The 14,505-nt window shown below is 34.1% G+C and overlaps 2 protein-coding genes across 2 annotated transcripts in view; one reads left to right on the top strand and one right to left on the bottom strand.

The window, feature by feature from the left end:
- Positions 1–125: 125 nt before the first annotated feature.
- LOC140435954 (uncharacterized) lies at positions 126–7,937 on the bottom strand. Its single transcript, XM_072524665.1, has 4 exons — positions 7,893–7,937; positions 4,697–5,029; positions 1,767–1,914; positions 126–259 (listed from the first exon to the last, which is right to left on the bottom strand). The coding sequence occupies exons 1-4, from the start codon at positions 7,935–7,937 to the stop codon at positions 126–128; spliced, it is 660 nt and encodes a 219-aa protein (XP_072380766.1).
- A 59-nt stretch (positions 7,938–7,996) lies between these two features.
- Positions 7,997–14,505, top strand: part of snRNP-U1-70K (small ribonucleoprotein particle U1 subunit 70K) — a 39,127-nt gene continuing 32,618 nt past the window's right edge. Inside the window, exons 1-3 of the mRNA XM_072526274.1 lie at positions 7,997–8,297; positions 10,377–10,559; positions 10,614–10,676. Of these exons, the coding sequence (XP_072382375.1) occupies positions 8,154–8,297; positions 10,377–10,559; positions 10,614–10,676 (390 nt within the window). The 5' untranslated portion in view covers positions 7,997–8,153. The remainder of the gene's footprint in view (positions 8,298–10,376; positions 10,560–10,613; positions 10,677–14,505) is intronic.

Genomic DNA, 14,505 nt, shown 5'->3' with positions numbered 1-14,505 from the left:
TATTTTGTTAATAACATGGAAGACTTTATTCAAATCGTCACTTGTAAAATTTTCTTTTTGATGGTTACGATGTGTTTTCCTAAAGAGCATTATTAGGTATCTTCATTCAAAAATCGCGCTAAAATCTAGTTAAGAAAATCTGGCAATAAAGTCTGTTGCAATCTGGCAACGGCAACTGAAGGTTTAAGGTTCGGTGGTTTAAGTTCGTAGTTGTCTAGCATAGATTCTAACTCGATGTTCTCTGGTTTAAGGTTCCTGTCTTTTGCCACAGAATAAATAAAGTCGACTTTACACTACATGATTTATCATCTGATTTGTCGGTTGAGTTTATCGAAAGTACAAGCTGAATATAGCCGCAAATGTCAACCAAGTATTAAAATATTTCGGCATAGCACACTACCATACCACTACTCGGTTCGCTATTCCCAGTCCGAACTGTCTAGTGAATTTAGTAATTATTTTTTTGCATAGTTAGTTACTTTTTGACAGACTAGAAGTGACTGGAAATTATTATACAACCAAGCACACGTACTCATAGCCAATATTAATAGTAAACAAACTAAATAGTAAATAAAATAGAAATTTGCGAATTACCGACAATCAATATTTATTTATCTGTCCCATATTGTCACCTCGGGGGAACAATTAAGGGTCTAACCACCTTCTGATATCCCCGGGTGCTCTGTAGAGGGCTTCGAATATACTGTCGAGAGCTCCTCTACTTAAGTCCATTTTCGGGTTATGGACTTGGAAAATATTTATCTTCGGTGTCTTGCCTTGAAAAAGGCAAGATATTTCTTACAGGACAATTTCTTCGTCGAAATAAAAACACCAAGTTAAGTTGAAATAATTATCAGCCACAGAGTATGGAAAATAAATGCAGGAAGCAGAGCCCCGAGAGCACTAAGCTCTCGGAGAGCCCGTGAGGGACTGACTTGGCTGACCTGAAAATCGCCAATATTTATATGCGCTGTTCGAGCGATAAATAGGGATTTCCAGGTCAAGAGCCAGTGGGAAAATTCGAGGCGGGGCGATGCGCACAGTCCACAGACTATGACATTCGATGACAATATAATAAATAGTTATGTTAAATTATAACAACTAAAATATATTTTTTAAATATATACTACCCAAAATTTGATGGGTTTAGCACTTCCACTATTTAGAATAATTTTTATTTTTTTATAGAAAGAAGGCTGCAATAGTAGGATACTTGAGCTATTAATACTGAGAACTAGGAATTGTTGTGTTATAGGTTTCCGACAATGAATCGGTCAAAATGTGCCCGAGCTAAGCGAATGGAGTATAGCATTGAAACTTCCGTGTTAACGAATAAAACAATGATTGGCGCATCACCTAGTGACCGGGAGCGTAACTATATATACATGGCGCTAAATTCAAAAGTTTAGTAATATTGCCTAGGATTGTGAACTCATTTTAAAGTAAAGAAAAATCGATATAATCCTAAAAAACAAGAAAAATCCTTATCACATACGATAATAAATATTTTTCGTATAACTTGTTAAACTGTTTGTTCGGGCTGTTAGGCCGTTGTCTTATGAGATTAGTTCATCTTCTGGAGATGTTACTGCTTCGCTTGTAACCTGAAAATGACGATGCGTTGTACTACGGAGGTATCACCATATGGGATGTAAGGGCTTGTCAAAATATGGCCACTTATACACTCCCACGGTGCCTTACAGAGGGTCTTCGACCATTATATTCGAAGTACCCTCTGCGTATCTTCCATCTTAGGTATTTCTTACACAGGAAATAAATGAAACTCGGTTTAGGAGGTGGGCAAGGCCCAGCCACAGAGTCTAAAGTGTTCGTAGAACTGGAGCAGCGCCCCGACATCGGACTCCCAGGGTGCAGAGACCCTATTTGGGAGCCGAGACTAGACTGATCCGAGAGCTGAAAAATGTCGCATATTTATAAGTATATTAATATTTATATGGCATTTTCAGATCTCTCGGCCAATAGAAAAATATAAAGATGTTCAAAGGCGGGGCGATGCGCATCAGGGTGCGTATTAGTCCACGACTAAGGCACCAGGATGACATCCCCCTCCCTTCGAAGACTCTATGGCTGGGAAGAAATTTATTTAAAACAACATATTTATACAAATACAATAAAATTACATTAGTATAGTACCAGAAATGTAACCCTAGACAAATATTTATGAAAATGTTGAAAAAAATTTATAACAAGTTTAAAAAAAGTTTATAAAAAGTTATGAAACAAAAGTTTAAAAAAGATTTATGAAAATAAAGTCTGTACCTACCTCATTCACAACACTGCACAGCAGCTTCCGGTGGTCATCTTCTTCTTCTGCAGGTACCGTCTTCCATCACAGCACCTTCGACTTCAACGACTTCGTCCTCCTCTAGCTCATCAGTAACCCATAGTCATTTGCCAGCCGGTTTCTTAGTAGGGGGTATGCCTGTGCCTACGTGGTGTATGTACCACATGCAGTAGGGCAGGGAGTGACTCCGCGGCTACTCCGGGGGCCTCAGTAGCTTCTGGGACTGGTGGCCTCGGTGACTTCTCGATCGCTGAAACCTCCAACACTGGACAGTGTCAGGAACTGCAAAATTGGTCGATGATACCATTAGCTGCTGCTGCTGTGAGAGCTTTAGCTGAGCTCGGTGGGAGCCTGGGTCGTAGGCTCGTGTGTTTTGTTGGGCGCCATATCACCATATGGGATGTAAGGGCTTGTCAAAATATGGCCACTTATACACTCCCACGGTGCCTTACAGAGGGTCTTCGACCATTATATTCGAAGTACCCTCTGCGTATCTTCCATCTTAGGTATTTCTTACACAGGAAATAAATGAAACTCGGTTTAGGAGGTGGTCAAGGCCCAGCCACAGAGTCTAAAGTGTTCGTAGAACTGGAGCAGCGCCCCGACATCGGACTCCCAGGGTGCAGAGACTCTATTTGGGAGCCGAGACTAGACTGATCCGAGAGCTGAAAAATGTCGCATATTTATAAGTATATTAATATTTATATGGCATTTTCAGATCTCTCGGCCAATAGAAAAATATAAAGATGTTCAAAGGCGGGGCGATGCGCATCAGGGTGCGTATTAGTCCACGACTAAGGCACCAGGATGACAGAGGCAATATTTATATTTCTCACTCGTATCCCCTCCACTGGTTTCGGCTTGAGGGGGCGTGTCGTCGTTTGTAGTAGCTTTTCTTTCTTCGTGTTTGGCGGGAAGGATGTTTGTGGATTTTAATATTGGTATCCATGTCTTGTTAATTTTCAGTTCTTCTTCTATCTGATTAAAATTATTTGGGTGCTTATATATTTCCACCGCTTCCCGGTACAACCGTGGGTAGTACTGTGAAGTTTTGTCCAGCATCTGCGTTTCTTCAAACAGTATTCGATGTTCTCAGCTTCCCAAAGCGTGTTCAGCAATGGCAGATTTGTCGATATGTCCTAAATGACAATGGCTTTTATGTTCATTTATCCTTGTGTTTGTGTGCATTTTCGTGGTTCCCACATATATCATCCCACATGTGCATGGTATTCGATATACTCCGGCCGTTGCTAATGGGTCGCGTTTGTCTTTCACCGATTTTAAACAGTCCGCGATTTTCTTTGTAGGCTTGAAAATGGTCTTTACGTTGTCTTTCTTAAGTATTCGCCCAATTCTGTCCGTTACCCCCGATATGTAGAGCAAGAACGCTTTGCCTTTACATTCTGTTTCTTCGTCCTTTCTTCTAGAGATGTTGTTCATCGCTTTATATATTTCTCTTCTGGTATAACCATTGGAGGTGAGCGCTTTTTTAATTTGAAGAAGTTCACTTTGGAGATGCTGTGGTTCACAAATTCTCTTCGCCCTCTCCGCCAGAGTTTTGATGATACCTTGTTTTTGGCTGGGATGATGATTTGAGTTCCTGTTTAGGTATCTGTCCGTGTGTGTAGGTTTTCGATACACTTTATGTCCAAAGTAACCTTCCTTTCGATTTACTAATACATCTGTAGTGTGTTTATATAAGACAGGAAATCGTTCAGTTTTTCTACTCCGTGACCCCAAATCACAAAAGTGTCATCGACGTATCTAAACCATACCCTTGGCCTGTACGCTGAGTCCATTACCCTCTTCTCTAAATGCTCCATGAAAAGGTTGGATACGACCGGGCTTATTGGGCTTCCCATTGCTACTCCATCTATCTGTTCATAAATCTGGTCTTCCCATAAAAAGTAGGTGGTAGTGAGGCAAATACGGTATAATTCCACCATATCCTTGGAAACTAGTCCCTCAATTAACTTCTGAACGTCTTCTAGAGGAACTCTTGTGAATAGGGAAACAACATCAAAGCTAACAAGAATGTCAGATTCCTGTAAAGTTATCCCTTTAATTTTCTCAATGAAATGGGCGGAGTCTTTTACATCGTTTTTTCCTATATGTGGTTGTAAAATATCGGCCAGATGTTTAGCAAGGCTGTAAGACGGAGATCCTATGGAGCTCACAATAGGGCGTAGAGGTACATCGTCTTTGTGGATCTTCGGCAAGCCATACAAGCGTGGTGGGACTGCTTCGCTTTTGCATATTCTTGGCTTTATATCCTCTGGTATGGACGAAGATTTTATAAGTCTATTGATTTTCCGCAGGGTGACTGCTGTGGGATATTTTTTAAGTTTCTTATATACCGCAGGATCTAGAAGATTTTGATGTCTTCATTACGATGGTGGCGTTTCCCTTGTCTGCTGGTAAAATTACAACATCTTTGTATGCGTTTAATGATTTTATGGCACGGATTTCTTGGTGGCTCAGGTTATTTTTCGGTGTCTTAGCTTTATGCAGAATTCTCGCTGATTCTGTTCTTATTTCTTCAGCTTTTTCGATTGGTAAGTTGCGAATGGCAGACTCTATATTAGCGATGATATCTTCTTTGGGTGTAACTTTAGGTGCAATCGCAAAATTTACCCCTTTGGCTAGCAATGATGTTTCGGCTGGAGTTAAAACTTTATCTGAAAGGTTGACTACTGTTCTTTCTGTGTGTTGTTTTGATTCTACCTTCTTATATTTGGTTAAGCATTCGTACTTGTTTTGAACACCACTGTTTTGAACGTCACTGAACGAGTGCGCGTGGGAAATATAAATATTGCCTCCGTAGTACAACGCACCGTCATTTTCAGGTTACAAGCGAAGCAGTAACATCTCCAGAAGATGCCAACCCCTAGTGTTGGCGAAACGTCGAGAACTAATCTCATGAGACAACGACCTAACAGCCTGCACAAACAGTTTAACAAGTTAGACGATGGCCGTGAACGCCTAACGCAGTTTATTTTTCGTATACTTTTTGGGTTTTCTTGTTATGTTGAGACTATATTTATTTTCTATTAGATTAAAATGTCAAAGTGATTAAAAAAATTAAAGAATAAAATATAGAATAAAACCTTTATTCATAAAAATGTTACAAGAAATGTTATATGTGTTACAAGAAATAGTAATAATACAAGCGAAGTGTAGTATAATTTAGTTTTCTTAATGTTGTGAAAACAACTGGTCAGTATTTAAATAATTGTTTTGTCATTCTTATGTAAGTTTTATGTTAATAAAAGCCTAATTCTGCAAAAGGCATTTTACCAATGATTACCAATTGAAGTGATTACCAAAAAAAATTCTAATAATTAGCTGCAATTAATCTCCAAAAAAACAAATATTTGCTAATTCTTGTTTCGTATAAATAAAAAATTGCAGAATTCATAACATAATATAAACAAAATGTACTTTTCTAAAGCTTTATCTTTTATATTTGAAGCATACAGCATATACATTATAAAAACATGCCAACACTCCTAAACCGAAATTTTTTGTTCGATGTTTGACATTTGCGGCTATAATCAGCTTGTACTTTCGGTAAACTCAACCGAAAAAGTAAATAGTTTTAAAACAGTTTTTAAAGTAAATAGTAAAATGTCAGTATAAATAATAAAGTTCAAAAGACGTCTGTTGCAATCTGGCAACTGAAGGTTTAAAGGTTCTGACTCTTTTGCCACAGAATAAATAAAGTCGACTTTACACTACAGACATGATTTATCATGTGATTTGTCATATGATTTGTTCATGGAGTGAAATTTACATGTTTACTGTGTGATTTGTCATATGATTTTGTCATAAGCACTGTCATGCGGCCCATCATAGCTTCTCACAGGAGAATAGGACGGTACCTATTTCGCATGATAAAATCATATGATTTTCGGTAATAATACCGGTAGCACACCAACATATTTAAATATCGCGCCTTATTCTTATGTCAATTCAGCGACCTTTCCTCACCGAGAGACAACATCCTTTATTTGTTTATTTATTTTTTGTTTGTTGCATTGGTCTAATCTGTGTTATTGTGCCGTATTTTTTTTTATTATTTATTTAGTTTAGTTTATTCTTAATTTAGTGTTTTATAGTCTTCTTAGTCATAATTTTAGTTTAGTGTTTTTATTAATTATTTTTAATTTGGTGTAAGATAAACACTACATTTGATATGCCCCGTCCACTATTTCTTCCTAAGAGCCACCTGCGAGCCCAAAAGCGTCTGATCTTTTTCTTCTTACTATTAGCTGTACGCAGTTGTTGTCGGCGTATTATTATTAAAAGTCGGGAAGCCAATGTAAGGAAAGATTTATTTTCCAACCTAATAGTTATTACCTATACTGTGTCTTATATCTCTATGACCATAAACAAAAAGAAAAATCAATAAAACCTCATTGTCACTGATATCATAACTTATCATCCAGTGTAAACACGTGTGGCGTACAAAACCGAATCTATATAAAAAAGTTACAAAATGTACCACATATAAATCAGACGTACACCCAGAAAGAAAAGTACTATACGGTGACAGTTTGGGAATGGCTCGCGGCTAGACAAAACAGTGGAGATGGTCGTGCGGTCCACAAAACAAAAAAAAAATCCGAAGTTATATCAGGGGCGCCAGGTAAATTGGCCCACAGCCTTCCCTACGTTACTATTCAATAAACCACCAACTTACCAATAGGTTTACTACTAAAATATAAGTATAGTATACAACCTGAATAAATAAAAAAATAAATTAAATTGTCTGAGATCAGGATTTAGTCAATTTTAATAAATAGATTCCCAAGATATTTGAAAACAAATACATATTACTATTAACAAATAATATTATTTAACTTTACCATATGCCTAATAAAAAGAATATTAAAATAGGCAAGGCTTCTACTTGCCTAACAAAAATTCATAAGTTATTTCTCTTTAATTGCACAAAAAAGGGTAAGACGTATCAAAAATACCGGACGCTAAGGGGTGTGTGGTTCAATACCAACAAAAAAAAATAAATAACCCAAATAGGACAGCACGAGAGCTCAAGTGCGTGCGCAGAAAATAATATAAAAAAAATAAATCTATCTCAAATATTTAACCACCCCCCCCCTTAGACGCAGTTTACAAAATTTTAATAGGTATGTGTAAATATTTAATTAATAAAATAAACCGCAAATAATCTTTAAAAACTGTAAAGTATTTGTAAAGCGTAGCTTGTCACAAATTTCTCAATTCGAGTCTATGTTTCCATTTAAAACATGGCGTTCGCGTGCTGACAAACTTCAAAGGCGGCATCTGAGAGTGGGCATTCTGATTGTTAATTATTCTGTGTCTATATTTGCCTTAAATAAATTAAACCAAACCGGGTTAATTTTTCTATGCACACCAGATAAAATGTCACTGGACAGCACTGGTTCCGTTTAAAACATGGCTGATTCCGTCTCGAACGAGATGCGCGTACTTATTTTTTCAAGTAGAGTGGGCAATCTGATTCTGATTGTTTATTATTCTGTGGAGGTAGTAAGGCGCAAAAATGTTAATATGGCCTATGGCTAAAAATTTGCAGGACTTTTACATAGCCATCGAGTTTAGATTCTAACTCGATGTACATAGCGCTCATGACATTGACAATGACAATGACAATTGACAAATCAGTTAGCAGTTGATTCGTTGATTGTCAACATCTTTGAGCATTCCTCAAAGCAGTCAAAGCAAAGACCAGCCCCGGCCATTTTGTGAAAGTTGGATTTGGCTAAGCAGTTCGTGCAAATAAAGTGGAAGTTAGAAAAATATGTTTTAAAATATGTATTAATTATAATAGTACAATAATATCAAAATGACTCAATTTTTACCTCCAAATCTCTTGGCGCTTTTTGCCCCACGCGATCCCATACCATACCTACCACCGGTTACAAAATTACCTCATGAGAAGAAAAACCGAGGATATTTGGGTGTAGGTCAGTTCTTAGATGAATTCGAGGTAAGAGGCAATTCTAAACTATTAGTTAACTAGAATACTAAACCGGGTTAAAAATTATATTTTTCGAAATGTGTCCATCCACCTAACACCTAATCTAAGGTGACCATATCCTAGATGCCCTCAAAGCGTGATACGAAGTTAGAGAGGTTCATGATGGTCAAAAAATGTTACCTACCAATAATAATACCATTTTAAACTCTTCTGCATTAATTAAATTAGCATAATAATTAGACATTAGAAACTGAGTACTAAACCTAAAAATTTATAAAAATAATTAAATTAGAATTATAATTAGATTATTTGAAATAATTTTCTAATAATAATCTCTTTATTTTAATATATACTCATTAGTTACCATTTATATGCACCTGATCAAAGAAACATACTTTGTTGAAACATTATTGCATAAATGACTTACAATGGTCTTCACCTAAAATTCTTGAAAATCTTGGTATTGTAACTTGACCTAAATCAGGACCAATAATTTTAACAACAATCCGATACGTGAAAGTGAAAAGCTAAGGAAAATTTATAAAATACGGATTAGAAAACTACAAAAAATAAAGGAAGTAAAAAAAAATAAAATGTGGAAATTTTTTTAAATCACTCTCTAAACTAAGCAATGTTTTTCAAATCAAATGTCAATATATTGTGATCAAACATTTATTTATGGTTCACATACTGTACCGAAAGTATGGGACAATGGTCAAAATAAATGTTTAACATCACATGTAGCTAAAGGTTATAGGCTTATTATTGTTCATGCTGGAGGAGAAGCAGGATCGTGCCTGGGGCACTTACAATAAATAGCACCAAATTTATAAAATGTTTAAAAGAAAAATTCATTCCTAATGCTTCGAAAAAAGCATATTGGTAATAGACAGTTCCTCTTATCATAATGTACTCCTAGAACCCACTCCAAATTTTTCCTGGAAGAAAGATGCACTGTTGAAGTGGCTTCCTTAAAGAAATATTTTTCATCCCGCAAAAGCAATTAAGGCCACATTATTTACAATTATAAAAATGCACAAGCCACTTTGTAAAACATATTTAATTGATAAAATTCTAGCGGAACATGATATATTAACATTGTGTCTACCACTTTATTATTCAGAGCTAAATTGTATTGAAAAAATATGGGCATTGGTAAAAATAAAGTTGCTGCCTGCTACGTAACATTTAAATTGGATGTATGGAAATTAACCGAAAAAAAATTAAGTAAAGTTACTTTAGAAAATTAGAAAATCATTTGGGCTGTTACAAAAGAAGAAAATATGTTAGGGATAGAGTGTTGGACTTAATTATAAACTTAGGGGAGGATACAAGTTACAGTCAAAGTGAATTTTTGAATGATCAAGACGATGATGACTTGGTTGCAATCCACTTTAGATAATATTAAAACTTTTTTTTTACCAAAAAACGAAATATTGATATAGAATGTAAAAATTGATAGCTCTTAATAAATGTTTGTAGCTGATATAATATTAATTTAATCAAGTCCTAGGCTCCTAAATAATCTTTAATTGCCTCAAATTATTTTTCTCATATAGCTACAACCTGTCTTGAGCTAATTTTACATTGTCATAAAAATATTGTAATATGCTAATTTTCTGGTAATGTGGGCATTCAATTTAAATATTTAACAAATTAGGAAACATTAAGATTTAGGATTAACCAGAAGTTTACCTGTATGTATTAGGTATAATCAATTTATAATTTTATATTTGATGTATGATCACAATTTTATCTTCTTTAATTAAATATCTCATTGCTTAAATTATGTAATTAAATTCTTGATATTTTTAACCCACTTCACCTGGGCTATCATACCAACCATAAATGTGTCAGACATTATCAGTTTTCACTTGTGTCTTCCAGTGTATCATTGCCAGTAAGATTTACGCAACTATTTACAGGGTCATAGCTCTTTAAGTCCATTTCTACTAAAAAAGTTCTACTAAAAATTTCATTTAGATATGTATCTATTTTTTTATTTATAATTTGTAACTAGTTTTTATTTATATTGTTTAGTATATAAACTATATTAAAAATGTAGTATATAATAAAAATTTTCTTTAGGATCCTAAAGACACACCTCCACCAACAAGAGTGGAAACAAGGGAAGAAAGGTTAGAAAGGAGACGCAGGGAAAGAGCTGAACAAGTTGCATACAAACTGGAACAGGAAATTGCTATGTGGAATCCTACTTCAGCACCCAATAATACAACAGATCCATTCAAAACCCTATTTATTGCTAGAATTGTAGGTATTTTTATTGTGTGTATATTATTTTGTCTTATTGGTAATATGTTTTAGAATTATGACACTTCTGAATCAAAACTTCGCAGAGAATTTGAAGTTTATGGACCTATTAAAAAGGTTTGTATCTTATGCATTCATTCTGTCATTTATTAATATTAGTAATTATACATTTATTATTGTAAAAACTGTGGACTCTTGAAATATTAATTTGTTTTTTTCAGTGTGGTATTTCCAAAGAGCATTATAAATTTCAGATGTCACATAAATCACTTTCCAATAGTGTATGCCAAAAAATAAATAATACTTTGATATTATTATTATAAATAATTGCATCTATCAGATTTGAATTGGTCATTTCAGAAACAGCCAGTCAGAAATTTTAGTTTTGGGTTGTTAATGAAAAATTGTTTAAATATTGTATTTATATGTGATTAAACCAGAATTGATTGTAATAGAAATTACATTTTACATTTTGTAGTTTGGATTTCTACTTTAAAACATCAAAAAGAAATTAGTAAAGTAAAATTTAATTTTTATTACAATCTATTCGGGTTTGATTGCATATAAATACAATATCTACTTAAACATGCCACAAGAAAACAGTTTCAGAATCTCTTTAAAAAATTATTTCTGTTGTAAAATGTGAAATCAAATCTAAATTTAACAAATTTGATATTGTCTATGAGTGATTATTTCAAAAGACAAATGATTTTTTTGCTGAAAGACCTGGTAAACTAAAACATATTGTTGTAAACAGTTGACACACAACAGCTGAACAGATACTGCTACAATTCGTAACTCACTGGAGTAGAAAACAAAGTGCGAGTAATCTGAAAATTTAATTTCTGATCTGTTTTGACACATCTTCCTACTGAAGGCATGGATAAACATTTTCTTGTAAAACAAACGCCACCGCTTTTTGCACTCAACAACAGCTGAAGTTTGTATCATTTTGACCAAAAATTTATACTGTCCTGTGACATTGGCTGTAATTATCATTAGTTTTATAATTTAAACCCTTCCAGTATCAAATCGTCTAGTTTCGACTAAAAAAGGCACAAATTTCATCAATGTATGATTTTGGTTCTGATCAACACAACTGTCTAAGAAAAGGTGATATTATGCTTTATTGAAATATTTTCAAATAAAACTTTTATGTGACTAACTTATTAATTTGTATGAAATAGATCATACCATCTCTATATACCTAGTGGACAAACTGCTAATGTCAGTTTTAATCTGGTCTCTGGTCTACAATAAATAAAATATATTTTCAGCATTTGCTGCGTCAACAATTGTCACTAATCATATTTGAACATGAATTGATTGAATAATTGAATCAGTGATGCATATTTGAACATACATGATATGTATTACACAAATTAATATACATACAATTTTTATATTTGGTTCTTTGTTTTTGCTAATACCATATATTATATTTGATTTTTCTTTTATTTTGCATCTAAAAACCCCATATTAGATATTAAATATCTTTTATGTTAAATATTGATGCTAAATTGACTTAGTGGATATCCAATGAGGGTATTAAAAAAATAATACCATCTATTTCACCCCACTAACAGTTTATTTTAATTTACTGAATTCTTCTTCCAAAATGTATGATGTGCAATAGCAAATACCTGCCAACTTATCATTGACTTCATAAACATTCATTAACTATATTGGAACCATATGATTTATATTTTTTCAGTCTGGTTTGTTACTATCGTTTTGTATTTGATTAAACCACTATTTTCAATTACAATTTTTATGGCTCTCCACTACCTTTCTGTTTCATATAGATAATGACATATGTTATACATTAAAAATTTTGAGGTTACTATACTGTTTTTAAACTAGGAGTAAACGCAAAAGACAAATTCACACCCAATAATGTCACTAGAAAAATCAACAGATTCATCTTCTTTTTTGAAGTAATCTAGTAATCAGTATCAGACAACTTCATAGATACAAAACTTAATTTCATTGAAATGAATGGCACCTGATTGAAACAGACCAAAGTGTATGTTTGCAAAAAGGTTGCTTGAAAAAAGTTTAATGTAAAATCTTTTTACAAAGTCAGAATTTACTTCATCTTCCATTTTGTCTCACTTTATTGTCTTACTTGAAAATTTCATATCTTTGTTTTAACTGTTAGATGTACACATCCATGCAGAATTTAATCCGTTAATTAAGACATAGACATTTACTTATATTGTTATTTTAATAAAATACAAATTAAATAAATCATAATCACATTAAAATTACACTGTAGATACAATTTATTTATGAGTAAATCCAATATTCATCGCCACTAACAATACTATAAACATTTTTTGAGCTTCCTTTGGTGAGGCTTCCTATGACGCGAATCGCTTTTTGCTCTTCTGTGAGCAAATGAGGGATCCAACTGGAAACCAACTTAGTAACACCCAGTTATTCATGTAGGATATTTTGGATCGAGGTCTTTGAAATGCCCAAAGATGCCTCTTTCTCCCGGTATTTTACACAGCGGTCATCCTTAATTAGCAGATGAACCTCGTCAATGTTTTGCTGTGTTACTGCTGTTTTGGGTGGACCTGGCCTGAAGTTGAAGCAACCACGTTGAAATTCGCAATACCAGTTGGAAATAGTTGATTAGTGTGATGCTTCATTCCCAAACACACAAACGTATTCAGCGATACATTGCTGTTGGTATAATCCTATCCGAAAACTAAAAAATTATTGCTCGAAAATGTTCTCTTCTAAGATCCATTTTTTGGCAGACTTGCTAATTTCAAAAGTTTATTGTACCTACTCTACTTGTTGTATCGCAATGAAACTAGATTTATGTCAACAAAAGATTGACGTTACATCTGTGTTGGAAGGTTATATTGGTGACGCCCTCTAAGCGGCTATATGCAAAACTAAAAATATCTTTTTTCAGCTTCCCTTGTTTCTGTTTTATCTTTTACTACTTTCGCTTCTTTTTTGACGACTCTACCTATGGTTTTAAAGATCTGTGTCTGATCTATTTTCTTGTCACTGTTTATTTAATTTTCTCTTTTCCTTTATTTTTCTTGAACTTCATTTAACTACCACCAGGCGTCACTTAATTCTTCTTTCCTGAAGTTTTTCCCAATTATTTAAATAATCTCTAATAATACTGGCCATATTCTTTCAAATTGTATTAGGATTTCTTTCATGTTACAGCACTTTTTTCTACTATTTTTGTCAGACCTTTCTGATTTTTTAATATCCACCACTTGACTTTATGTGTTCTTTTCCGATATTTTGGTTTAGTTTCGCTTTTTTACTTTGATTTCCAGCACAAGCAACTTATCTTGGCTCACAGTCTCAGTATTACCTTGCAGTCCTTATAGTCACGTATATCTTACCTTTTTGTCATGAAATAATCTATTTGGGAGTGATTTTGTACCCTTTTGTATGTAATAAGTTCACTTTCACTCTTTTGAAAGAATGTGCTAACAATAGCTGTATCTAATGCTGTTGCTAATTTCAGCATATCATCTCCTGCTTCATTTCTAGTTCCAAAGCCTAGTCCTCCATGGATTGCTTCATATCCTCTTTTGAATTGGCCCACATGTGTATTAAAATCATCTCCTATTATGACTCTCTTCTCTCATAGAATATCACTCAGTTTGTCTCCTAATTGATTATGAAGCTTTTCCTTCATTCTCACCCAGACTGATTTGAGGAGTATACACACACCAAACATTTAACACTGCTTACAACTCATTACACACAAATGCCTCTGTACTTTTCGTTACATACCACAATTTGCATTCTTCACCAAGTTCTTTCGCCTTTTGTACAAAACGCAAGCAATTTGTACTCTCCTTATAAGCGCATCTGACTACTCCATACTCTTACCTGTAAGATTTCCAAGATTATCCTGTTTTTCTAACATGTAATGGCGTTACCCCTGAAATAGTATGGGTGT

The sequence above is a fragment of the Diabrotica undecimpunctata genome, chromosome 3 (assembly GCF_040954645.1).
Source record: "Diabrotica undecimpunctata isolate CICGRU chromosome 3, icDiaUnde3, whole genome shotgun sequence".
In the NCBI taxonomy this organism is placed as follows: domain Eukaryota; kingdom Metazoa; phylum Arthropoda; class Insecta; order Coleoptera; family Chrysomelidae; genus Diabrotica; species Diabrotica undecimpunctata.
The sequence above is the reverse complement of the archived record's forward strand: the minus strand, read 5'-3'. Positions and strand labels throughout refer to the sequence as shown.

What these genes read in the sequence shown, in the direction of transcription:
- LOC140435954 (XM_072524665.1), bottom strand. Translation starts at nt 7,937, where the DNA reads ATGAGCGCTATGTACATCGAGTTAGAATCTAAACTCGATGGCTAT. An exon ending in AATCTAAACTCGATGGCTAT is followed by an intron (nt 5,030 to 7,892) that starts GTAAAAGTCCTG and finishes AAATATAAGAAG; the next exon opens with GTAGAATCAAAACAACACAC. An exon ending in GAGTTTCATTTATTTCCTGT is followed by an intron (nt 260 to 1,766) that starts GTAAGAAATACC and finishes CTGTGGCAAAAG; the next exon opens with ACAGGAACCTTAAACCAGAG.